The following is a 27,229-nucleotide window of genomic DNA, read 5'->3' as shown; positions in this document are numbered from 1 at the left end:
GTATATATACATGCCGCATATATGAATGAATTTTAGTGTACCCATATTGGAATATGTTAATGTATATTATTTTAATATTATGTAATATTGTCTATATGTTTTGTTATTTATATATATTTAGGTGTGTTCGGTGTACTTCCTTCCATGTGTTCCATCGCCCATCTCCTCCGCTTCCCCTCGGCATTAAATTGTGGCTATGTTTGTTTAATATGGCATTAAATTATTAATAAATAAAAATTTGCACCTCATAAAGTTTCCCTCTTTTTAAACAAGCTTTGGGATTTCTGTACCACAAATATAATATTGATGCACTGATAGAGTAAGACCTAGGCATCTTATGTATCAGTTATAACTGAGGTTGAATATATACTATATTTAGATGATCACATATTCATGACAGGGTTGCTATGTAGTTAGGGATTGATGGTGAATAGTTGTATAATATGGGTTGTGCTCATAATTATTAAAATACATGTTCTATGTGCATTGCGCACAACAACATGGATGGAGGTTTAACCCCTTAGTGACGGCCCCATCGGGATTCTACGTCCTCACTAAGTGGGCTTTAATCCTAGAGGACGTAGAAATATGCATCCTCTTAGGATTAATGCCCTCTTAAGTGAGGACGTGACAGCTCCATGTTGTCGGTGCCCGCAGGTAGCCGACAGCATGGAGCTATCATCGTGGGCTGCGGGCAGTTCCCCCCGGCATTGCGATTGGCGCTATCCAATGGATAGCGCCGATCGCAATACAGTGAAAAAAAAGTCAAAAAAAGTTAAAGATTCAGCGGCCCTGATGGATCGGATCCATCAGGACAGCTGAAAATACTCACCCGCCTTCTCCGCTTTGTCCCCCGAAGATCTAGTCCTCCCGGACCCGCCGCCACTCTTCTGCGCATGCGCGCCAGATGAATGACGTCATGCGCATGCGCAGAAGCCCGGGAGTCCCCGGCAAATTCAAAATCTCCCGACTCCTGAAGGTAGCCGGTAACCAGGGGATGTTCCCGGGGACCGTGGTGAGTGGTCCCCGGCCCACGATCGCCGCTATCCAGTGGATAGCGGCAATCGCGAAAAAGTTTTTAAAAAGTTTAAAGAAGTCTCCGTTTCACCTCCCCTCACGGATCGGATCCATTAGGGGAGGTGAAAATACTCACCTCAGGTCCTCCGCGATGTCCTGGTCAATCATCGGGCGCGTGCACAAAGGGGCTCAAGCCCCGGGAAATTCAAAATCCCTCTGCTCCTGGCTGCCATGTGTAGCCAGGAGCAGAGGGATGGCACTGGAGACATGATCACTGTTATCCTATGGATAACAGTGATCATTTAAAGTAAAAAAAGAGTGTACAAAGTTTAAAAAAAAAGTTTTAAAAAGTAAAAAAAAAGTTTTAAAAAGTAAAAAAAGTTAAAAAAGCTTATGTTTTCAAATTCGCTAAGGGGTCTAGTTTTCAAAATGGGGTCATCTGTGGGGGTTCTTTATCATTTTGGATGCTCAATGGCTCTACAAGTGGGCAATGGGGCCTGGAATTTATTCCATTGTACCCTGAAATCCAACGGGAGCTCCTACCATTTTAGGCCTTGCCATGTGTCCTTTAAGTAGATTAGGGCCACAAAGGGTATGTTTATGAACACGGGACAAACAGGGGTATCCATTTTGGGGTGAACGTCTTCATTCCTATGTACACTGTACAAAAAAAAAAACGTTTTTAAATTGACAAAAAAAATGAAAATTGTAATTTTTTCCTTCTGCTTTGCTTAGATTCATTCAAATACTGTAGGGTCAAATTACGCAATACACCCCTAGCTAAATTCGTTAAGGGGTCTAGTTTTTAAAATAGGGTCATCTGTGTGGGTTCTTTATTGTTTTGGATGCTCAATGGCTCTACAAGTGGGCAATGGGGCCTGGAATTTATTCCGTTGTACCCTGAAATCCAACGGGTGCTCCTTCCATTATAGGCCTAGCCATGGGTCCTTTAAGTAGATTGAGGCCACAAGGGGTATGGTTTTGAACACAGGACAAACAGGGGTATCCATTTTGGGGTGAAAGTCTTCATTCATATGTGTGCTGTACAAAAAAAAACAGTTTTTAAATTGATACAACTGCAAAAAAAATGAAAATTGTAATTTTTTCCTACTGCTTTGCTTAGATTTATTCAAAAATTGTAGGGTAAAAATACACAGTACACCCCTAGATAAATTTGATAAGGGGTCTAGTTTTCAAAATGGGATCATTTGTTGGGGTTCTGTGTCGTTTTGGCCGCTCAAGGGCTCTACAAGTGGGCAATGGGGCCTAAATCACCTTCATGCTAAATTTCTGTTCTGAAAACCACCGACTGCTCCTTTCATTTTGGGCCCTGTTGTGCATTCAGACATAAGATTAGGGCCAGAATGGGTATGTCTCTGAACACGGGAGAAACAGGGGTATCCATTTTGTAGTGCAAGTCTTCATTCATGTGTGTGCTGTACAAAAAAAACCTGTTTTTAAAATGACAGAATTGACAAAAAAACGAAAATCACAATTTTTTCCTTTTGCTTTGCTTGAATTCATTCAAAAACCGTGGGGTCAAAATGGGCAGTGCACCCCTAGATAAAATCGTTAAGGGTCTAGTTTTCAAAATGGGGTCATTTGTTGGGGTTCTCTTTGGTTTTGGCCGCTCAAGAGCTCTACAAAAGTGCTATTGGGCCTAAAACGCCTTCAAGCAAAATTTATGTTCTGAAAGACACTGAATACTCCTTTCGTTTTGGGCCCCATTGTGCATCCACACATAAGACTAGGGCCACAATAGGTATATTTCTGAACACGGAAGAAACAGGGGTATACATTTTGGGGCGTCAATCCTCATTTTCATGTGCACTATAGGGAAAAAAAATTGTCTTTAAAATGACATATTTGCAAAAATATGAAATTTTATTTTTTCTCCTCTAAATTGAATTAATTCCTGAAAAAAACTGTGGGTCAAAATACTCATGACACCCCTCAGTGGATACATTAAGGGGTGTAGTTTTTAAAATGGGGTCATTTGGGGGGGGTATCTATTATTCTGACACTCATGAGCCTTTGCAAACTTGGCTTGGTGCAGGAAAACAAAGTGTTCCTCAAAATGCTGAAAAGTAATGTTAAATTTGTACGTCATCTAAATGGTTAAAAAAAACACCAACGTTTTTCAAATGTGCATTCAGAATAAAGTAAACAGATGGAAATATATATCTGATCAAAAATTTGTACAGTATATTTGGACATATTTGAGATATTACAGTTGAAAATGTGAAAAAATGACAATTTTTTCAAAATGTTTCCAATATTGGTACTTTTAATAAATATACACAAATTTGTAACATGGAGGCTCTAGTACCCTGCTGTACCGCCTCTAGCTAGGATACAACATGTGATATAGGCGGGCATGGAGGCTGTAATACCCTGTTAGGCCGCCCCTAGCTTGGATGTTAAATGCGACACAGGTGGGCATGGAGACATACAGATTCTGTATGATAGCCTGTGACATATTGGTCCACATTTGCTGTAACTGAGCCTCAAGGTTATGCAAACACATAGGATGCTTTATTGGCGATAAATCTGGTGACGAGGCAGGCCACAAAAGTGTGCCAATATTGTTGAGTAATTCTTGTGACAACCTTGTGCGTGGCCGAGCATTATTCTGCTGGAATATGCCTCTTGGAAACCATGCCATGAGAGGAACACATGTGGCTGCATCATGTCTTGAACATATCGCTGAGCTGTCATTGTCCGTCATACTGCCGTATGTGATGGCCCCATAGACCATCACACCAGCAGTGGGGGCAGTGTGCTTCTGCACAGCAAAAGCAGGATTGAGGCGCACAGCCCTAGGTCTCAAGACATGAACACAGCGATTGTCAGTGCCCCAAATAAACTTGAATTAATCACAGAAGACAACCCGTTTCCACTTCGTAGTAGTCCAGTTTCATCGTAAACAAAGGTGAAGGTGGGTGTCAAAGACCATAAATGTAATGGGTGCTGTGAGACCAAATGTCCTTCAGTCAAGTGCCTGGTTTGGGATGAATTGGACAGAAGGATGAAAGCAAAACAACTTCCAAGTGCAGCACATTTGTGGGAACTTCTGCAACAATGTTGGGAAGAAATTTCTGAACAATAACTGAATGCAATTGTAGAAAGAATGCCTCAATGGTGTAAAGTCTGCTATATCCCCTAGAGGGGGCTACTTTGAAGAGTCAAAAATCTAGATTGAGGGTGACTACCCAATACAGTTCTTTTTCACTGCAAAATTCGCAGCGTTTTTTTTCTCCAGGGGTCTTGTTAATGTTAAAATCGCATCGCGCAAAATCGCGATTTTGCGGTAAATTGTGATTTTGCCGTGATGCGTTTTTAACATTAGAAAGTCCCACAGACACCTGAAAAAAAAAACGCAGCAAATTCGCAAACGCTAGTGGGTAGTCACCCTTAGGGCTCCCACCCACTGGCGTTTTTTTCTCCACTGCGATGCGATTCTAAAGTTAAAGTCTCGCATCGCACTGCGAGAAAAACGCAGGCATATATCCCAAAATTGCTTGGATATCGCTGCGACATCGCCAGTCGTTTCAATGGGGCCAGCGGCAGCAGCGCTAGCCCCATTGAAAAGATATGGAGAATGCCGTGGACTTCTGCCATAGCTGTGACAGCTGTGACAGCTGTGGCAGGAGTTTCCTTCATTCCCGCGGGGACCGCGGGGATGAAGGAATCCTCTGTCACAGCTGTGACAGCTTTCACAGCTGTGGCAGAAGTCCGCGGCATGCTATCCCATTGCTTTCAATGCTGCCGATCCCATTGAAAGCAGTGGTTTCTGACAAGCCCCGCAGAATGATTATCAGAGAAGGGCTTGAAATATAAGCCCTTCCACAATAATTATAAAAAAGTGGTTAACATTTTTTTTAAAAAGTTACTCACCTTTTCTGCTGTCAGCCGCGTCCTCCGGCTGGCTCCCCGGCACTGCTACTGAGCTCTTTCAGCAGAGGGGGATTTAAAAATCCCTGCCTACTGAAAGGGCTGTGCAGATTGGCTGAGGGCTCAGCCAATAGCAGCTACTGCTTAGCTATTGGCTGAGCGCTCAGCCAATGACAGATAGCTCTTAGCTGAGCGTGCAGCCAATAGCTAAGCAGTAGCTGCTATTGGCTGAGCCCACAGCCAATCCGCACAGCCCTTTCAGGAGGCGGGGATTTTTAATTCCCCATCTGCTGATAGAGCTCAGTAGCAGTGCCGGGGAGCCAGCCGGAGGAGGACGCGGCTGACAGCAGGAGAGGTGAGTAACTTTTTTATTATTTTTTTTAACCACTTATTGATGATTTTCAGGGAAGGGCTTACATTTCAAGTCCTTCTCCGATAATCATTCTGCAGGGCTTGTTAGAAACCACTGCTTTCAATGGGATCGGCAGCAGTGCCGATCCCATTGAAAGCAATGGGATAGCATGCCGCTGACTTCTGCCACAGCTGTCACAGCTGTCACAGCTGTGACAGAGGGTTCTTTCATCCCCGCGGTCCCCGCGGGGATGAAGGAAACTCCTGCCATAGCTGTGACAGCTGTCACAGCTGTGGCAGAAGTCCGCGGCATTCTCCATATCTTTTCAATGGGGCTAGCGCTGCTGCTGCTGGCCCCATTAAAAAGACTGTCGCAGTGATATCACAGCGATTTTCTCGCACTGCTCTGCGAGAGTTTTCACTTACTCTCGCAGCACAGTGGAGAAAAAAACGCTAGTGGGTGGGAGCCCTTAATTTGGGGAAACAAACAATCCATTATTTTTATTCAGCTTAACTTATTTGTTCTATGCTTTCATTTTAAAGTGCATGTAGACATTAAACTGTGTAAATATCAATAGAAACTGGAAAAACGTTTGACCTGTAGTGTAATTTTCAGACTGCGAGATTAATAGCCAGTGACATGATTTTTAGAGTGTCTTTAGAGGGGATATAGTCTCATAGGAACTACACTCATCAGCTGACTGGTAGGAGAGTCTGGCTGCTGGGGAAGCAATGTAAGTGCCACAGGAGACAATCTGATTTGCTAGAAGCCACCTGCACTACCATTCCTTGTCCTCCCCCTCCCCCCACCAGGAACACGCTCTTCACTTTACAGTTGCATGATGTCTCGTTGAATCTCTCTGTGACCCATGCATCATGTAGGCAACCAGAAAGCATTGTGTGCTATGTGGGGCCCACAGGTCCCCCAGCTTTAGGGCCTGGTTGTAACTACTGAAATCCCTACAAATACGCCACTGTGTGTAACTACTGCGGATTAGTAAAGACGAAAATCCAGAGCAATTCCACAGAGAATCTGTGTTAAAGTTCACATATTAGACATGTGGGGCTTAGGGTGCAGTTGTTCATGGTGGATTTTTCCGTGATACTTGAAAGTAACAAAGACCCCTTCTGCTGCCGCACATGCTCTGTTGAATGTTCTATGTATGTTGACATTTTACTTTAAAATCAATGTTTCCTTTGTACATATGTCATCCAACAAAGTCTGGCACAGTCTTGTTTTTCTGTCTGATTCATCTTAGATTCGATAGAAAAAATGGCTATGTTCCCGGATGATGTTCACATCTGTGCAACAGCTGTCAACCTTGCGGAGTTCTCTCATGTAACGATGTGGAGAATATACCGAGAATGGTGAGATTGAGGAAAAATATCCAAAGAAACTGGATCCAGAGGACGCAAACCACTACTCACCGAAAGGGGTCAGAGGAGGATGTCAAGAATTGTTTTGATGAATAGGTGCTGCAGTGAAGAGTAACGAAAATAACACTGGTGCTTCAATACACAACTCATTGTTCCTTAGCATGGATGGCTGTAACAGTTTTCTGTGGTTTGAAGGAAAATAATGTGAAGGGGGTCTCTAATAAAGTGGCCATCCAGTGTACATACAGCTATTATGGCTGTAAGGAAGCTGCTGATTAGATAAATGTAGTAATCATATAATTATGTAGTCACAGAACAGATACAGTCATATAAAACACTCAAGATAAACATATGGTTTACTTCTTTCAGTGAGATAAGAGTTCATTTTTTCCTAAAGTGAAAGTGAAAATTCTCACTAGTCCTGGGAGGAGTGGAATAAGTAGAAGCGAACAGTAACGTACAGGTTTGATTTAGGATTTGCAGCTTCGTCCACAAGAAATAAGAAATCTGAGTTAATCCAATGAAGGATCCGGGCGAGAAATGGGCTTCCGAGAGACATGTGTCGTCCTCCTCCTCCTGCAGCACACAGGTCGGTGATATTCCTTGTAGTGATGGTAATGTGTATGAGTGCAGGGCTGAGGAGACAGATATCAGGGGGCTCAGCTGATACAGAGGGGTGCGGGTGCTGGGAGGGAAAGTAAGCAGTGCAAGAAGTGTAGAAGAGAACTTGGGAAGAGAACTATGGCATGTTCAATGGTGCTGTTGAAAATTACAACTCGTCCCACAAAAAACAAGCCCTCCGATAGATAGGTCATAAGAGAAATAAAAAGTTATGATTTTTTTGAAAGTGTATACACTAGAACTGTAGAATATGACCTGCACACAGGAGCATTAATGACCCACGTTCATGAAAGGGTTAATAATAACCTACTGTAGTTGCTGCCTTTGAATCCTCTCCAGCTGCTCCATAAAACTGAATTCTATACTGGAGATGTGGTCTTACAGGGAACCTATAGAGGGGTGATATTATAGGATCATGGGTCTTTATCTCTGTTTTCATACATCCCTAAATCGTACTTGCTTTTACAGCTGCTGCTTGACATTGAGTGCTGCTGCTTAGTTTAAGCCAAAATATCCAACTCCTTGGCTACAAGTCTTTGTCAAGAGCTGTAGAAAATCCTGCAGACTGCTGCTCCTTTATTTGTACTTGCAGGTCTAGTGTTCCTTACTGCCGATGACAGAAATATCCTTAGGTTTTTTTATGAGCTTCTACAGTTCTGTGTGTTCCCGGATATCTGTACTTCTACAATGCCCCTGACCTCTGGACTGCAATTACTCTTTAGAATGCTGCACGTGTGGTGCAACGGGGGGTTAATACAACAGTCTAGCAGGGGCTGTAATTCTCATGTCACGTGGCAGGGTGCCTTCACTAACCTGATGGTCCCGGGCTCCACACCATGACCTTTTGTCAAGGGAGCTGCTTCAGTTATACAGAGTGCAGGATGGACTTCTGACACTGAGATTTCATGAAACAGCTTTAACTTTACTGCAGTTGCTTATGTACATTCCAGTCAATCAAATTATAATGTGAGGTATTACAAATAAGCAGTAGATGGATGATCATTTGGTTATCGTGACTTTAAAGGTGGCTCCTTCAGCAGAGTTATTGACGATATAGCCTATGATGCTCTTGGAAATGTCTCTTACTTCGCTTGTAGCAGGAATATCTTTGCTAACAGTTAGATTCAATTCTCGATATACACAGACCAGTTTAGATTAACCTCTGCTGTGGGGCTCCATTCACATTGCATTCCAATTTTCACTTGGTACTCACAATTCCGTTCCGTCACGCGGTACCTGGAAGGACGCATGCGGGGACAATTCATCAGCGTGCTAGCTGACCAATACTGTTCTTCACCAAAAGTTAGAAACAGCAAACGCAGAGAGGTCCTTGTACAACTTATCCTCTCTGTCTTTAGCTCCAGATCTGTCTCGCTTCCTCAGAGCTCATCACAAAGTAATCCCCTTCACAGCGTGGACTGGGACAAAATAAATGGCAGAGTGGGTTAAGATCCCAGGAGCTCTTTCTCTGTCTGCCCTTTGTTCTTGGCTCACATGTTACTCTACCCCCTTCCCCCTCCAAGAGACAACTGACTCCCTTTGCTGTCGGGTCCCTCCCACATTCTTGGGGATGTGGAACTCTGCAACATCTGCTGAGGGTCTGCTTGATAACCAAAATCACATCTCATCTGTACAATTTAACCTTTACATCTCTACATAGCCTGAGCTATGCAAGGTTCTGCAAATATAAGACAGCGCAGTGCAAAATACAAACAATATATATTATTATGCATTGTGAAAAATATGCTTTATGAAACCACACGACAACTTGACACTGGGGTGTAACAAGGACTCTGGTTCTGGGACACTACAAACTCCTCCTCTTAAGATAAGCCGTCCTCGGCGATATTGTTGGAGGGCGGTCCATAGATTCAAAAATGCAAATATTTGCAAATATTTTTCATTTACAGGTAATAAGTATCACAGTTTATGAAACAACACAAAGGCAATAGTCTACATAGCCAAGTACTAAGACTCGTACTGGATTTTGCAGTTGCTATGAACTTAGATGCAGACGAACATATGTACATTTAAAAATTTAAGGTATCGTAAGGAAAAGGTTATGAGTTATTTACTCTCTATAGTGTGCTAGTGGAACTCTGGTGACTCATTCGGATCTTCGTAAGAATGGACCTTCTGCTGTAGCAGGGATCATACCATCTCTGATATCTGTTGGTATCGGATTTATATTCAACAGTAGGCATTACTGGTGAAGGTGTTGGAATCGCAGCAGGTACCCATTGGTATAGTCCTGGTTCAAATACTGGTGTAGCAAACATCGGTTCCTCAGTAACAGTTAGTCTTTCCACAGGATCTGGTAAAAAAGGGTAGAAACTGGTAATCTCCTGCGGTGTGTAAAAAGTTGGGATGTCTTCTTTAGCACATAATTCCATGCGGTTACGGTGCACAACTTGGGGAACCCTGTCGGTTTTCTGGACTTCATATACATCTGTATCTGGATAGGGTATAGCTGTGATGGTATAGGGTTCTAGTTCCCATAAAGGATAAAGTTTTCCTGAACGCTGGAACTTTTTAAGCCATACTTTGTCTCCAGTTTGAAGAGGTTTGGCTCGTGCATGAAGATTATAATCATCCTGTTGTCTCTGACAAACTTCATCCATGCGCTGACCTACTATTTCTTGAGCTTCAATTATTATTCTTTGGTGTTCTGCAACCCAATTAGTTTTTGGAAAGGGGTTGATGGTGTCTGCTACTTGAATTCCTAAGGCTCGGTCTCTTGGAAGTTGTCCTTGTCTTCCGAACATGAGATAGTAAGGAGAATACCCAGTTGAACAATGTGTCATATTGTTGTAGATCTCAAGGAGTTCATGATGTAGTTCAGGCCATTCTGCTTGTTTCTTTACTGAAACGGTCCTGAGCATATTGATGAAGACTTGATTCACTCTTTCGCAAAGGCCGTTACCTTGAGGATGATAAGCTGTTGTCCTCAGCTTTCTGCATTAAAGAATTTTTAAAGAAATACACCTAAATCAGGTAAAATTGATATAATAGTCACAAGTGACGTAGTCGTTAACCCAAAAACTCAGCACAAGAGATCTGAATTCAGTTGATGGTAATGGAGTTCTGCAAGTCCAGCCACCCAACACCGTACTTTTATTGAGAGGAAAGAAAAGGCGTAACTATCATATAGATATGGGAAGGATTATACAAAAGTCACATATGCAAGATACATTTCTGGCTACAAGATGATTTTCCCAGGCTCTAAAAATCAATTTTTGGCGTAAACACATTGGAATTCACAGATGTGGAATAAATGTCACAGAAACAGCACAATAAAGGAATAACTCCTCCACAGGCCTTTGACTTATTGCACATCCTGATACCATTTTCAAGATATTTCGTCCAACAATTATTTCAACACTTTTGAGAAAGTACGTAAGTTCTGGAGTCTGTACATGGTTCATGTACAGAGCATTGTGTTCTTTTCTGAAGGCCTTAAAGTCATCATCAGACTGAACCAAACTTCTATGAACCAAACTAAATTTTTCTTTTACAGGGTTGATGGTGTCCGCTACTTGAATTCCTAAGGCTCGGTCTCTTGGAAGTTGTCCTTGTGTTCCGAACATGAGATAGTAAGGAGAATACCCAGTTGAACAATGTGTCATATTGTTGTAGATCTCAAGGAGTTCCCAAAGTAGTTCAGGCCATTCCGCTTGTTACTTTACTGAAACGGTCCTGAGCATATTGATGAAGACTTGATTCACTCTTTCGCAAAGGCCGTTACCTTGAGGATGATAAGCTGTTGTCCTCAGCTTTCTGCATTCGAGGAATTGGCACAATTCTTTGAACAGTTGCAATTCAAATGCTGATCCTCGATCGGTTAACACAGCATCTGGACATCCATAACAGCTTACATACTTGTCATAGAACATGACGGCAGTGGTTATTGCTGTATGGTCTCTAACAGGTACCACAATGACCCATTTAGAATAATAATCCACCATAGTTAAGGCATATGAGTAACCGGAACGTGTTGGGGCAAGCTTCACGAGATCAAGGGCTACTAACTGGTTTAGCCTGTGAGTCTGGATGGGGTGAAGTGGTGCTCTAGCATCTTTATGTCCATTTTTAGTGATTTGGCATGCAGAACATTCATTACACCATTTCTCAATGTCTCCTCTCATTCCGATCCAATAGAAGCGTTTACGTATGGTAGCCTCTGTCTTGTGTATGCCAAAATATCCCGACTGGTCGGGGAATGCATCTAAAACTATGTTAGCATCTCTTCTTGGGATAAGGATCTGATGTAGCCTCTCACCAGAGACTGGATCAAGCGAGTTGCGCATGATCACACCTTTTTGAAGGAATAGACGTTTCTCTGTCTCCACAGGCGGACAAGATCAATATCTGGATGACCACGACGTAGTCGTGTTGGTAGTCGTGTTGTAGTCACAAATCTCTCCAAGAACACAACTTTCACTCTGGATTGACTTACACATAGAAGGATCTGGTAAGGGTTCAGATGCTTTGTCATGCAGTTGGTCACTATCTGCGGGTGCAGTGATAGCATTCTGTAGGGCAAACCTGTTGTAGAGGGGAGGCATTTCCACCTCTTCACAGTTATCATCTTGGGGTTCTTCTCCGACTTGTAGACGGGACAAAGCGCCTGCATTGACTTTGGACTTGCCACTTCTGTATTTAACAGTGAATGAGTAGTTTGCCAATCTGGAAGCCTATCGTTTCTCCAAGGCGACTAGCTTCGCAGTATCAAAATGCGCCAGGGGGTTGTTATTAGTATACATGGTAAATGGCGTAGCTGCAAGGTAATCTTTGAATTTTTCAGTGACGGCCCACATAACAGCTAGCAGCTCTAACTTGAAGGAACTGTAATTTCCATCATTCCTTTCAGCACCTTGTAAACTACGGCTTCCATGTGCGATGACTCTCTCTTTGTTATCTTGAACTTAAGACAACACCGCTCCAATACCTTGATAGCTGGCATCAGTATAGAGACAGAATGGTTGGCTATAGTCTGAATATGCCAGTATCGGAGGCTGGGTCAAGAGGGTTTTCAGCATCTGAAAAGCGGATTGTCGTTCTGACCAATCGACTGGAAGCTTACGATTGTAACTTTCTTTTGGACATCCACGTAATAGTTCATTTAGTGGTTCAGCCACTTGCGCAAAGTGTGGAATAAAGCGTTGGTAATAACCAGCGAATCCCAAGAAACTTCGTACTTCCTTAATGGTTGGTGTTGGCCAGTTTTTCACAGCAGCAATCTTCTCTGGGTCTGGTTGTATTCCTTCCGCACTGACTACATGTCCAAGGTAGCTGACTTTTGGTTTTAGCAGATGACATTTGGAAGGTTTAATCGTTAATCCATGTTGGATAAGCACTCCGAAAACTTCAGCCTAGTGATGCAAGTGTTCTTAATATGTCCGGGAGTAGACAATGACGTCATCGAGGTATAGCAAAACGCTCTGGAAATTCACATGACCTAAGCACCTCTCCATGAATCGCTGGAATGTTGGAGGAGCATTACAGAGTCCGAATGGCATACCATTAAATTCGAAAAGTCCCATGGGAGTGGTAAATGCAGTTTTCTTCCTGTCTTCAGGTGCCATAGATACTCGCCAATAGCCATTGGTCAAGTCCAGGGTGGAAAAAATAGGCAGCTGAGCCAAGGGCAGTGAGTGACTCTTTGATATGTGGCAACGGTTACGCATCCTTGTGCGTAATATTGTTAAGTTTCCCATAGTCCACACAGAAGCGGATTGATCCATCCTTCTTCTTAACAAGAACCGATGGCGTAGCCCAGGGGCTTTGACTTTCAGAGATTACATCAGCTTGCTTCATCTCTCTCAGCATTTTCTTCACATCCTGGTAGATTGCTGGAGGAATTGGTCGATGCCTTTCTTTAACAGTAGGATGATCACCGGTGGCTATGCGATGTTGGATAAAAGTAGTCTTTCCATAATCCAAGGGGTGTTTGCTGAAAGCCTGATGATACCGCTTGGCAAGTTCAGAGCTTCATTTACTCTATCAGCAGGAGTACTGGTGTCTCCCACATGGAGTTCTGTCCACCAAGGACTTGAAGTTGATTCGCCTTTATCTCTAGTGGCTTCTATCGACTGTTGAGTGGCAATGGGGCTATTCTTCACCACGTCCTCAGGATGAAATTGATACAACTGAGTCACTGGGTGAAATTTGTGTAGAACTACTAGTGCGTCACTTAAATTCACTAGCCGTACTGGTACTCTACCGTTTGAGAACGGTAACAAGACTTCTTTTGGCTTTCACGAGCGGTTGTCCATCTGTCTGGATAGCTTCTAGCAAAGCTGGATAGTCTTTGTTTGCAATACCCGGTCGGGCACGACACCAGATCATAGTTTCTGCATTAGGTGGTAGTGTGACTTGTCTAGCATCTTGAACTCTGACGCGGTAGATCTCACCTTTCTTGTTCACAAACCTCTGGTGAGCAGTAAGAGCTTTAATATGATGCTATAGAATTTTCTGATATGAAAAAAGCTGTAGGGAGAGAAGCACGCAAGGCATCCAACATTTCAACAAAACAATGACGCATTATATTCATACCTAAAATAAACTCAGCAGCTCCTTCATCTTCTACGTCTGTGACTACTACACCCTGATCAGGCAATCTCATATCACCCACTTGCACATTAGGTTCCCAGTAACCCACTAATGGTATAACTTGACCACTGCTTGCATATGCTTGCAATATCAAATCATTAATATCAGGCGTTCGCAACTCATTACAGTCTTAATGTTTTAAAAATGTTTTCTTATGTATAGTAGACACTTGTGATCCTGTGTCCACTAATGCTTCCAGTGGTACACCATCAATACGAATAGCTACATAGCAGGACGAGACATAGTGTGAGGCTCCTGCTTTGGAGGCTCTTTGGGTCGGTCTTCTTTTGTTATCCCAGAGGAGCGGTCCGCAACCTCAGGGGCAGCCCTGTTTAACTGCCAACATTGAGATTTAGTGTGACCCAGCTTGTTACAATGGAAACAGATTGGCCTCTCGCCCCGAACATTTCTAGCGGGAGGGGGTTGCACAGGATGTGGATGGCATGAGTGATGCTCTGGTGGAAAGGTTATGCAAAGTGGTGGTTCACTAGCTGAGGATGTGGACCGGGCAAAGAGCCCTTGCAAGGTTTTAGTCATTTCTATCATCATCTCAGTCATTAAGTCCACCTGTTTTGGGGTTAGTTCTTCAGGAGCAGGGGTAGAAAATTGTGCAGCTTGTGTAATCTGCGGAACACTATGTAATGTCTTTTCAGGGGCAACAAAAGTCTCTCCCATGACTTGTGATGGAAATGCACAGGTAGTGGCACTCTCGGGAGGGGTGTCAGTTCTTAACACCTGTTGCACCAGGGACTTAAAAGCTGAGAAGAATATGCCCAGGTGCTGGACAGCCAACATGCGCAGCTGCGTCTGGGTCAGCTTAGAGTCTATGCCCTCAATGAATCTGTCCATCAATATTTTATCAACTGCCACTGGAGCAATAGTGTCTATTTCTTGAACAGCCAAAAATGCAGTTTGCAGGGCCACTGTGTAGGCACGAATAGTCTCACCTGGTCTATGACGCCTTACAAAGAAACGTAGTCTGACCTCTGTTGGTGACTGGATCTCAAACTCCTTCCTGAGATTTTCCAATATCTGCTCAACGCTGGTCTTTTCAGAAGTTGGCCAGGTACAGACTTCTTCCAGAGCAGGTCCCTGAAGTTGTCTCAGCAGCAACTGCACCTGTTGAATGGGAGAAAGAGAAAGAGAGACAAACTGGAACACGCCAAAGAGTTTCTCGCGGAATTCCCTGAGAGTGTTGGGTCCCCACGATAGGTTGGCAACATTGGAGTCCCAAAGAAAACTGGCATTCCCGTCGTGGTAGCAGCTGGAATGGTTGGTGGGTTTGCGCTTGTTGCCGAAGTAAGAATCGCACAGTCAGTAGATGGCAGTGTGGTGCCGGTGCCTGATTGCTCACTTTTGCTTGGATTAGACATGCTGGCAATTTTTAGTATACTGTCTCTTTAAGGCAATTGATGATTTTGTGCAGCAGCAGTGAAATGATGTTCAGTCTCTTTATAGCTGCACGTTAAGTTAAAGGGCTCCTTCTCTTTAACACAGACACTGTTGTAGAAATTACCGATATGGCCACAAAGGGGAGCTATACTTTGGATTTTGCACAATAAGCACACAGTTTCAAATGATCCTGTTCGTGACGCCAAAAAAAGGGGAAAGTTGTGGTGCACCGGGGGTTAATACAACAGGCTAGCAGGGGCTATAGTGCCCATGTCACGTGGCAGGGTGCCTTCACTAACCTGATGGTCCCGGGCTCCCCACCATACCCTTTTGTCAAGGGAGCTGCTTCAGTTATACGACTGCAGGATAGACTTCTGACATTGAGATTTCGTGAAACAGCTTTAGCTTTACTGCAGTTGCTTATGTACATTCCAGGTTATGAGTCAATCAAAGCATAACGTGAGGTATTACAAATAAGCAGTAGATGGATGATCATTTGGTTATCGTGACTTTAAAGGTGGCTCCTTCAGCAGCGTTATTGACGATATAGCCTATGATGCTCTTGGAAATGTCTCTTACTTAGCTTGCAGCAGGACTATCTTTGCTAACAGTTAGATTCAATTCTTGACATACACAGTCCAATTTAGATTAACCTCTGCTGTGGGGCTCCATTTAAATTGCATTACAATATTCACTTGGTACTAACAATTCCGTTCCGTCACGTGGTACCTGAAAGCACGCATGCGGGGACAATTCATCAGTGTGCTAGCTGACCAATACTGTTCTCCACCAAAAGTTAGAAACAACAAATGCAGGGAGGTCCTTGTACAACTTATCCTCTCTGTCTTTCGCTCCAGATCTGTCTCTCTTCCTCAGAGTTCATCACACAATAATCACCTTCACAGCGTGGACTGGCACACATGTTACTCTACCCCCTTCCCCCTCCAAGTGACAACTGCTCCCTTTGCTGTCGGGTCCCTCCCACATTCTTGGGGATGTGGAACTCTGCAACATCTGCTGAGGTTCTGCTTGATAACCAAAATCACATCTCATCTGTACAGTTTAACTCTTATATCTCTGCATAGCCTGAGCTATGCAAGGTTCTGTGAATATAAGGCAGGGCAGTGCAAGATACAAACAATATATATTATAATTAGAGATGAGCGAGCGTACTCGTCCGAGCTTGATGCTCGTTCGAGTATTAGGGTACTCGAGATGCTCGTTACTCGAGGCGAGCACCACGCGATGTTCGAGTCAATTCCATTTCCTTCCCTGAAAGTTTTGCGCCATTTTCTGGCGAATAGAAACACAGGGAAGGCATTACAACTTCCTCCTGTGATGTTCCAGCCCTATCCCACCCCCTGCAGTGAGTGGCTGGCGAGATCAAGTGACCCCCAAGTATTTAAAGTGGGGCCACCCGCGGTTCGCCACAGTCACACACTGGGAAAGATCAGGGACAGTGCTGGTGCTGCTATAGGGAAAGTGTTAGTGTAGGATCCTGTGTACAAGAACCCCAACGGTCCTTCTTAGGGCCACATCTGACTGTGTGCATTAGTGTTGTGGCTGCTGGTAGCAGTTTTGCAATTTTTTTTTTTTTGTATATCGGGCATGCAGCCCCATTACAGCTATAGCGTTCTCAGGCTGCAGTCTGTACTACATAGTATAGGGACAGAGTTGCTGAGATAGGGACAGTGGTAGTGTAGGATACTGTGTACAAGAACCCCAACGGTCCTTCTTAGGGCTACCTGTGACCGTGTGCATTTTACAGGTTGTCTGATGGGAGTTGTAGTCCATCACTATTGCACAGCTAGGCCTGTTTGCAGCCTTCCGTATAATTTTTTTCTGGTTGCAGTTAGCGTTACAATACTGCTGTCAGCCTCCAACTGTATGCCAATAATTCCCAAATTTTTTACACCGCTCTGTGTCTGTCGTCAACTTCCCGCACAGCGTACGGCGACAGCCCCTGATAGAGGGAAAGTCATATACACGCTATGTAGCCGGTATTCTTTTTTTAAAAATTTTTTTAAATAAAGGCTCCTTCTTACGGCTACCTGTGACCGTGTGCATTTTACAGGTTGTCTGATCGGAGTTGTAGTCCATCACTATTGCACTTAGGCCTGTTTGCGGCCTTCCTGACTATTTTTTTCTGCCTGGAGTTTGCCTTACTATACCGCTCTCAGCGACAAAGTCTACGCACATAATTCCAAGATTATTTACACCGGCCTGTGTCTGCAGTGAATTAGAGACGCACAGCATACGGCCACAGCGAATGATAGAGGGAAAGTGATATACACAGTATATAGCCTGTATTCTTTTACCAAAAAAAAAAAAAAGCTCCTCAGTTAGGCTACCTTTGACTGTTGATATTTCACTGGGTGTCTGATGGGAGTTGTATGCCATCACTATTGCACTTAGGCCTGTTTGCGGCCTTCCTGAGTATTTTTTTCTGCCTGGAGTTTGCCTTACTATACTGCTCTCAGCGACAAAGTCTACACACATAATTCCAAGATTATTTACACCGGCCTGTGTCTGCAGTGAATTAGAGATGCACAGCGTACGGCCAACACAGGTACTTATAGAGGGAAAGTGATATACACACTATACAGCCTGTATTCTTTTTTTTTTTTTAAACAAAAAGCTCCTTGGTTGGGCTACCTTTGACCGTTTAAATTTTACAGGTTGTCTGATGGGAGTTGTAGTCCATCACTATAGCACATTTAGGCCTGTTTGCGGCCTTCCTGACTATTTTTTTTTTGCCTAGAGTTTGCCTTACTATAACGCTCTCAGCGACAAAGTCTACGCACATAATTCCAAGATTATTTACACCGGCCTGTGTCTGCAGTGAGTTTGACGCTCAGCGTAGGCCAACACAGGTACTTATAGAGGGAATGTGATATACACAGTATATAGCCTGTCTTCTTTAAAAAAAAAACAAACCAAAAAGCTCCTTGGTTGGGCTACCGTCTGCATTTTACTGGGTGCCTGATGGGAGTTTTGGTGCATCACTATTGCATTGCTAGGCCTGTTTGCGGCCTTCCTTCCATTTTTTTTCTGCCTGGAGTTAGCGTTATGATTCCGCTCTCTGCGTGAAAGTGTACGCATATAATTCCATAATTATTTACAGCGGTCTGTGTCTGCTCTATTCGTAATCCACCATGCTGAGGGGTAGGGGTCGAGGATGTGGACGGGGGCGAGGATGCGGAGTTCCAAGTGAGGGTGTGGGCACAGGCCGAGTTCCTGGTCCAGGTGTATCCCAGCCGGCTGCTGTGGGATTAGGAGAGAGGCAAGTTTTTGGGGTCCCCAGCTTCATATCATAATTTATGGGTCCACGTGGTAGACCTTTATTGCAAACAGAGCAGTGTGAGCAGGTCCTGTCGTGGATGCCAGAAAATGCATCCAGCAATGTATCAGGCACCCAGTCTTCTACGCAGTCTACTGCTGAAACTCTGAATCCTCTGGTTGCTGCTCCTCCTTCCTCACAGCCTATACTGCTGCTACAAAAATGGTACTGGGGTCTGCATATGCTTCTGCTACATAAATGTTACAGGGGTCTGCTGATACTGCTGATACAGAAATGTTACAGGGGTCTGCATATACTGCTGCTAGAGAAATGTTACTGGGGTCTGCCTATACTTCCACTACAGAAATGGTACTGGGGTCTGCCTATACTGCAGCTACAAAAATGTTATGGGGGTCTGCCTATGCTGCTGCTACAGAAATGTTCCTGGGGTCTGTTTATACCTTTGCTACAGGAATGTTACAGCGGTCTGTCTATACTATGGGTGCACTAAGTCTTTCCATCGCGGTGTTTTACCTATGTGGCTCAAATAATACAGTGACTGACTAGGCCAGAATTGCTGTCCGAGGCCAAGTTGCTTGGTGGAGCGAACGCCTCCTATGGTTGGGCACTCCGATTTCTTCCTGTGTAATACCATCTTTGTGCACTTACAGCATAGGCTAAGCCAAGGAAATCAAAATGTTACGGCACTCTGACCCCCCGAGTGCCAGGTGGGGTACCCTGAACTTCCCGCACCCCACTGTCCCTGCCTACTTGCCTCTGCCCTGGCTAACCGCAGGAGGACAACTGGACGGCGGTCCCTGCATTGGCTAGGGACCTGGCGACTAACAAGATGTGATTAACTGATGGGGGGACAGAGTGCCGACAGAGAAGGCAGATGGAAATGACCGACAGAAAATGCAGAGCAAAAGCAAAGGTGGAGACAAGGAGCTGACAAACAAACTAGAGGCTGAACTAAGGCTAGCTACAGACAGGACCTACTAGACGCTGACAGAACCAATAACTGGCAGTGAGCTCAGGACACTGCCAGCCTTATAAGTATAAGACTCCGCCCGGGGGTGGAGAGTGGGAGGAGCCAGCTCCCCCACTACTGCACAAGAGAGGTGGAGGAGTGCGGGCGGCGCCCTACGGGCGGACACGCCCACGCTGCCGCACACCAGCCGATCCACGTCGCCGGGAGAGCCCCGACGTCAGAGCTCCCGGACGCCGGAGCTGCGCGCGCTGACATTGCGCATCATGTATTTTCTCTCGTGTTACCACAGTTATCTGAGAAACTCGTTTGGGCCACAGGAGAGGAGCATAACTGCATTAATAAGACCTTCACAGGTGTACTAGCATCGAAGTCTGCTTCCTGCTTACAATTACTGAAGCTGTTGGCTGAGGCCTATATCCCGGGGGAACTGCAACGGCGCCAGGTTGGGCCTGTGAAACTTTTTCCTGGCTAATCCAGTCTTTGAAGTGGTGAAAGAAAACGTAACGGATTTACTGAGACCTTCACAGGTGTACTAGCATCGAAGTCCGCTTCCTGCCTACGATTGCTGAAGCTGTTGGCCGAGGCCTATTTCCCGGGGTAACTGCAATGGCGCCAGGTTGGGCCTGTGGAACTATTTCCTGGCTAATCCAGTCTTTGGAGCGGTGAAAGAAAACGTAACGGATTTACTGAGACAGACCTTCACAGGTGTACTAGCATCGAAGTCCGCTTCCTGCCTACGTTTGCTGAAGCTGTTGGCCGAGGCCTATGTACCGGGGGAACTGCAACGGCACCAGGTTGGGCCTGTGGAACCTTTTCCTGGCTAATGCAGTCTTTGGAGCAGTGTAAGAAAGCGTAAGTGATTTAATGAGACCTTCACTGGTGTACTAGCATTGAAGTCCGCTTCATGCCTACGATTGCTGAAGCTGTGGCCCGAGGCTTATGTCGTCGGCGCAGTGTAAGTCTGCCATGTTTGGCCACTCTGATTTCTTTATTGTTCATGTCTGGGGTTGCGTTGGACCCACCTATGCTGTTGGTGCACACAGACTTCCCATCGCGGTGTTTGACCTGTCTGGCACAAAGACACTGACTGACTTGGGTAGGGGGCAGAGTGCAGATGGCTTTCCCCTTGCGGTGTCGATTGAGCTATCTGACACTGAGCGATCGCCTTGTAGACAGAACAACTGTCAAACGATGAAGGGTGATTTTTATGCCTGTATAAGATGAATGAGAAGGGAATGAATTATCGTTCATCATTCAATCATTGGCCATGTTTACACCTAACGATTATTTTCACATGATTCAACGATTATTTGAAGGATAATCGTTCTATGTAAAAGTTCCCTTAATTCAGCCACATTCAATTTCGTTAACTTGTCTCTGGGTCTTAGTGACCTTTCATTGTTTGTCAGGGGCAGTGTTTCAGATAGTTTCCATTAGGGAAGTACTTGGAGTACTCAGGGACAGTGGTGTCTGGTGTAAGGGTCAGCATGGGGTGGATAAGGGGAATACATAGGAACAGCTAGTGTTAGGATCAGTTATTGTCAGTTTATTATCTGTTTACCATCATTCATCTGCTCCATTGTCTTACTATCATCACCATATCTGTCTGACCACCATCATCAGCCATTCATGCCATCATCTGATTCCAATCATCGTTCTCTTCCTATAATCTCTTTATAAGTTCCTGTTGTAGCATCCTTGTTATCTTCTAGTGCTGATACATGCTTCATATTATTGCTCATTCGATTGTCTGTCTGCACACAATTTGGCCCTACTTTCAGTCCTGGAGGTATACTGGGATTCACCGTTAGTACTCAGGAAAGGCGGCTGTTATAGGTGAAGTCCAGTTCTGTCGTCTTGTGTCCAGCTGATGTTGTTCCACCTTCCACACAATATACATAATCATTCAGTGATGCACAATACTGAGCCATAGTCTGACTTTAGAATTCATACTGTATATACCATATGTATTATTCTGTGTCTACCTGTAGGTGTAGCTTTGGAGATCTCTGCTCCCAACAAACATCAGGCTACAGTCGGCTCGCCTGCTCTGATTACTTGTAGCTATACAGTACAAAAGCCTCCTGTCGATCCCAAATTTTTTGCAGCATTTTGGTGCTTGGAGGGAAAACAAATTCTGAGCTACGATGATGAAGTAATAACAACCGATCCCAGATATTCATTGGACATAGAGAAAGCGTTAAATGGAAGAGTGGACCTTTCTATATCTAAAACAGCCTTTTCAGATGCCGGGGTCTATGCCTGTTCAGTGCGCTACAGCCCGATGGAGAAGACGAAGGAGATCACTGTGTATGTTACAGGTAAGTCAGGCCTTGTCCATGTATGTTGTACATTATGTCTTCAATAACTCTCTGCAAGGCAAAGTTCACATCTAGAGTAATATTTCCTCAGCAGAACTCGCTGTAAGTCTTCAGCAAAACCGTGGGAATCCCACCGCAAAATCCAGATGTGCAGCCTCCCATAGGGTGACCCAGGACACCTGGGATACGTGGGGAGCTGGGAGAGTATAGTACTGGCCTGTCATGGTGGCACTTACCAAACTCTTTCCTGGAGGGAACACACACACAGCCAGAGTATCACTGCCGGCCACCTGGGAAACCCCAAGGATAGGGAGATGCCCACAAAACACGATAATGGGAGTTGTAGTTGTCACGGGTGACGCCACCATTCTCTCACGCAACGGTATGACCCTCGGCAGAGAAATAAATATAGCCACAGACAGTTCTTGAGTACCACGGGTCTCTAGGAATAGTTAGAACCCAGCATAAACTTTACTTTAGAAAACTTCAAACAGGTTATACAAGGCAGTTCACTTAAAGTCTTTACAGTGCAGGCAAGACAAAAGATCAGAGGTCAGGGAGGAAACTCAGGATGACACCAGTCCTATAGTCTACATTATCTGCCAGGAACTGCCCTTGGAAGGGGAACACTCTGGAGGAGGAAAGGGGTAGGGTCACTCCACAGACACTATGACCGCAATTATTAGATCGAAATACCTCCACCTAGCCTTGGAGACACATGAGTGTGACAATTAAAGGGTGTACCTCTATGGCCATGTAGAAAATCTGAGAGTTGATTAGTACCTCTGCACTGGCTTTGAGAAGAAGTAGTTACTTAAAAATGTTCCCTCTTATTCTTGGAGGCTTACTCCACTCATATCCAGAACACAAGCAACACAGAAAAATCTCTCCTCCTCTTCTATCTTCACCACAAGGAGGCTGAAGGTGCCTTCATGTGGCTCTGTGTTTTAGACTCTTTCAACTCCAGAAGATGTAACCCCTTTCCCACTCTCAATCACTCACATTTATACCCTCTCTCATACCACATGACCTGACAGACTTGATATATTTACATGGAGGCTTGGATTTTATTGAACATTTAACCCTTCCAGTACTGCAGCTGTGCAACACACAAACTAGAAATGACAAGACAGGCTTTGCACAGTGCATCAACAAAGGACAAACATGTATAACATTTAAGGAGGGGACTAGGATGATGTACTGGGCCCCTACAAATGCATTACATACAGATTGTGCAGCAGATTCTGCCCTATATTGTACATTGAAGGGTGACATCTGTATGCTCAGATTCAGCTCACAATTCCTTAACTTTCCCCAAAACATTTAGAAAATCCCATCCACATGTATTATATGGCAAAGTGCTGTAGATTTAACATTTCATGCCATAAATTGTAAATCCACCATTAACAAAAGATAGCGGTTTCTGTCGTTTTTGCCATCAGCCATCATCTCCATATAAGCATAAGAATAACACAATATATTTAACTAACTTTTTTTAAAATTATCAGCTCCCCCGCAGGTGACCATCACAAATAAGACAGTTGTGCTGAATGAAGAGAGCGTCCTGCGCTGCTCCGTCACTGGATTCTACCCCATGGACATTGGTATTAAATGGTTCAGGGGCAGAGAGATGCTGGGAGATGTCACTGTGGATGAACCCCGGAGGAACTCGGATGGAAGCTACAGTGTGAACAGCACCGCGACCATAACCCCCACCGAGGAGGACAGGGAGCAGAACTTCTCATGTAGGGTCCAACATGAGTCTCTAAAGAAGCCTCTCCAGGAAGACTTCCAGCTACTATACAGAGTATACAGAGGTGATTATGCCCTTAACAAAAAAGGTTAAATCACCTGCAATTAAAGTCATTGACTTTTCCATCACCCTGTATATTAAAGTTCAAGAAATCACTGGAGCAGGAGGAACACCAGATGGTCAAACTGAATTTGTCACTGTAGGGTTCAGAACTAAAATATAACTTTTATTAAATCTTTATAAAAAAGAACTTGATGAACAAGTCTCAAATAGGACACACATATAGCTAAAAGAGAGTACTCCTTAAACAAAATTCCCAGAGATGACGGAATGGCCGTATTTCGGGATAGAGAATTTAAAGCTATACAGCTTTAAAAGGAGTAGACCACAGAAGGTTCAAAACAATCAGTGATTTGCTACAGAATTATGTAGTGTAGCTATAACCTTTTACTCAAAGGGTCAAACTAGCTAGTACGTTCAGAAGTTTCTCAGAACACCAACAACCTCGAGAAGTCTCCGTAGCCCTCTAAACGAGGGGTTACCTCGGTGATTGGGTTCAGAATTTTTGGAACTTCACACGTTACCCCAGCCTAGTTTAGTGCACAGAGGTATACTTAAATCCCTCTAAATTGCACTCCAATAGAGACTTCAGGGTAATCTCAGCAGAAAAGAGAAGATCCACTCCTCCCAGATCTAGTCCACTATATATAGATAACTTCCCATGTGGCTATATCTGATGGAGAATAGACCATTGATAACTTAGAAAAAATTCCAAAATTGATTACTTCCAATCCAAAATAAGGAGAGGAAAGATAATCCATCAATTATATGGAATAGTCTTAGGACGTCACTTCTTAAGAAAAATTACGCGGTTCGACGCGTTTCTGCTACAGTTAGAGTAGCGTCATCAGGAACCAAATTCCATATCTGGACGTCAAAAAGTCAGTAAACAACGTCCTTAAACTGCTCGACAAAAATTAGATTGTAGCGGAAGTTGTAAAGGTAAAGGAGAGGTAGACGATGCTAGCATTCAAAGGGTTAAATATCCCCCAGAGATTCCCCCCTAGAAAGCAATAAGAACGAGAGAAGGTAGCAGCACCAGCCTCTGTGGTAGGCTGGCGGCTAATGACCCATAGTGTGTCTCAACAGGGTTTAAGTAGTGGATAACTCCTCCCTTAATTCAGGGGTGTGTCGTCATATAGCCTATTAAAATAGAGTGCCTTGTAGCTCCACCTAATCTGACATCATTCACCTGTCACTTTTTTTTTTTTTTCCCTTTTCTATCTCCTATCTTTATTGAATTCACCTGTCACATTTAACTGGTTGTTGTACTGATCCATATTAATGCTGTGGGGTAGCTGGTCAGTTTTGGAAGTATTCCACAGACTGTCCAGGGACTTGTTTATGATGCACCTCCTTGTTGTGATCCTGTTGTAAGCGTGCCGTTGTTATGGGGGCTCGGCTCCGCGTGCAGCGCTGCCACGGTCCCATGTTATCAAACGTGGTGACGTAGGACGCTGAAAGGGTGCATAGGGAGAATTGTCATCCCCTCACCGTGCGCGCGCCCACGTGATCAAGCGCGATGACGTGGAGTGCTAGAAGAATGTACTGGGAGAACTTTGAAAAGTTATAGTTTCCCTGTGCGCGCGATCACGTTTCTTCTCTGACTACAGGACCGAACCTGGTAGGACAGTAAATCAGAGGGAGGTGTAAATATCAACCCCTTACATCAACATGGCTTATGTTGTGCTTATACTCCGATCAAAAGACCGGTCCTGTTGGTGAAAATGATGAATGAGCCGTGTCTGTAACCTCCCCTAATGGTCACATGATCATGGCCGAGGATATGACTGGTGGTGTCCTACAATGCTGTTGTGTAGTGCCAAATAGACAGCGCCGAGGTGGATCGTCCACTCAGTGCCCCTATTGGTAATTTGGTACCAGAGTGTCCCCAACGGTACACATAGGTAAGTATATCTTTAATAGTATATGATCATAAGACTTCAAAGTTGGGCAAGCTTGTAGATAAACAGCTATCATATAATGTATTGCCAGCTAGTCCGGGTGCCGAAATAGTGGAAGACTATATCCACCCCTGTATGTTTTTAAGTATACAGGTAACAGGGTTGGATTTTTTATTGATATCAACATGATGATGGACATAGAATCATGTTCCACCATCAAATCTAATACGCTTGTGGTCGGAATAAATGTCCAGGGTTTATTAGATACATATAGGCAGATAAAGTCAATTTATGATGTTAACATCTGGTGCAATATTAGGCATACTCTATTAAGGCTGTATTCATATGACGCTTATAGGAGGAGGGTGTATTGATAACACCTCATATCCTCTTAATAAATATCCGAAAAGAGAACAAAGTGGGCTAGATTACTAGAATGTATTGCTCAACTCAGGAAAGAAATATGACAGAGTTTAGTCCCAGTTCATATAAAGCATGCAAAAGAAAGGGTTTCATTCAGGCCCTTTGGTTGTATGCAGTCCATACGATAGGTCCATTGTGACTCCTTTTGAAGGAGCCTCTTGTCAAGGTCACCTCTCCTCCCATAGCTCCTGATGGATTCTAACCCCTGAAACATTAGTAGGTCAGGGTTACCTCCATGGTGTTCTCGCATGTGGTTTGCTACAGGTGTTTTGTCGCCTCGTCGTATATTCCCAAGGTGGGCAAGAATTCGTCGCCTGAATTCTTGCCTCGTCTTCCCTATATAGTTCTTCTTACAGGGGCATGTTGCCATATACACTAAATGGGAAGAGCGACAGTTGAAACTCTCTTAGCGTGTACATCTTACCAGTATACTCTTGATAGTGTCTCCCTTAAGGATATTTCGACACGCTAAGCAGTCAGAACACGGGAAAGTACCCATGGGTCTCGATATAGTCAGCCAGTTACCAGATTGTGGTGTCTTCAAGTGGCTCTTGACTACTCTATCCTTGATGTTACGACCCCGTCTGAAGGTTAGGAGCGGATTTGGAGGTAATATAGTTTTAAGGTCCGGGTCTTCTTGGAGAATCCCCCAATATTTGGAAAGGATGTTGCGCATATAGGGAACTCCATTGTCAAAAGTGGATATGATACGTAATTGACTATCTGGGTTCTTAATTTTAGGGACTAGCAGTTCTGGTCTGCTTTGTTGTTTAGAGAAATGATATGCTTTCTCTATGGATTTAGTGGGATAACCTCTGTCTGAGAATCTGTTTTTCAACTCCGTGCTTTTATCTTCAAAGTCCTTAGAATCTGAGCAGTTTCTCCTAAGGCGCAAAAACTGCCCTTTAGGTATCCCATTTTTCAGGGAATAGGGGTGGGCACTATCCCAGGCAAGCAGGCTATTGGAAGCGGTTGGTTTCCTGAAGAGAGAGGATTGTAGGTAGCCATCGTTAGTTTTGCTGATACAAACATCCAAGAAAGAAATAGAGTTCTCTTGGATCTCCATGGTAAGTTTGAGGTTGATTGAGTTGTCATTCAAAACATCAACAAACTCCATGAATGACTCCTTGGTTCCAGTGTATAGGATCAGGATGTCATCAATAAATCTCAACCAAAGTGGGATGTTATCTGTCCACTTGGTGTGCTCTTCTGTGAAGACCATCTGTGTCTCCC

General features: G+C 44.1%; 1 protein-coding gene across 1 annotated transcript in view; it reads left to right on the top strand.

The window, feature by feature from the left end:
* Window positions 1-7,079: 7,079 nt before the first annotated feature.
* The window catches only part of LOC136577975 (uncharacterized), a 48,147-nt gene continuing 27,997 nt past the window's right edge, over window positions 7,080-27,229 (top strand). Inside the window, exons 1-3 of the mRNA XM_066577885.1 lie at window positions 7,080-7,228; window positions 21,527-21,856; window positions 23,365-23,673. Of these exons, the coding sequence (XP_066433982.1) occupies window positions 7,180-7,228; window positions 21,527-21,856; window positions 23,365-23,673 (688 nt within the window). The 5' untranslated portion in view covers window positions 7,080-7,179. The remainder of the gene's footprint in view (window positions 7,229-21,526; window positions 21,857-23,364; window positions 23,674-27,229) is intronic.

This window comes from Eleutherodactylus coqui, chromosome 8 (genome assembly GCF_035609145.1).
Source record: "Eleutherodactylus coqui strain aEleCoq1 chromosome 8, aEleCoq1.hap1, whole genome shotgun sequence".
Lineage (NCBI taxonomy): Eukaryota > Metazoa > Chordata > Amphibia > Anura > Eleutherodactylidae > Eleutherodactylus > Eleutherodactylus coqui.
The sequence above is the reverse complement of the archived record's forward strand: the minus strand, read 5'-3'. Positions and strand labels throughout refer to the sequence as shown.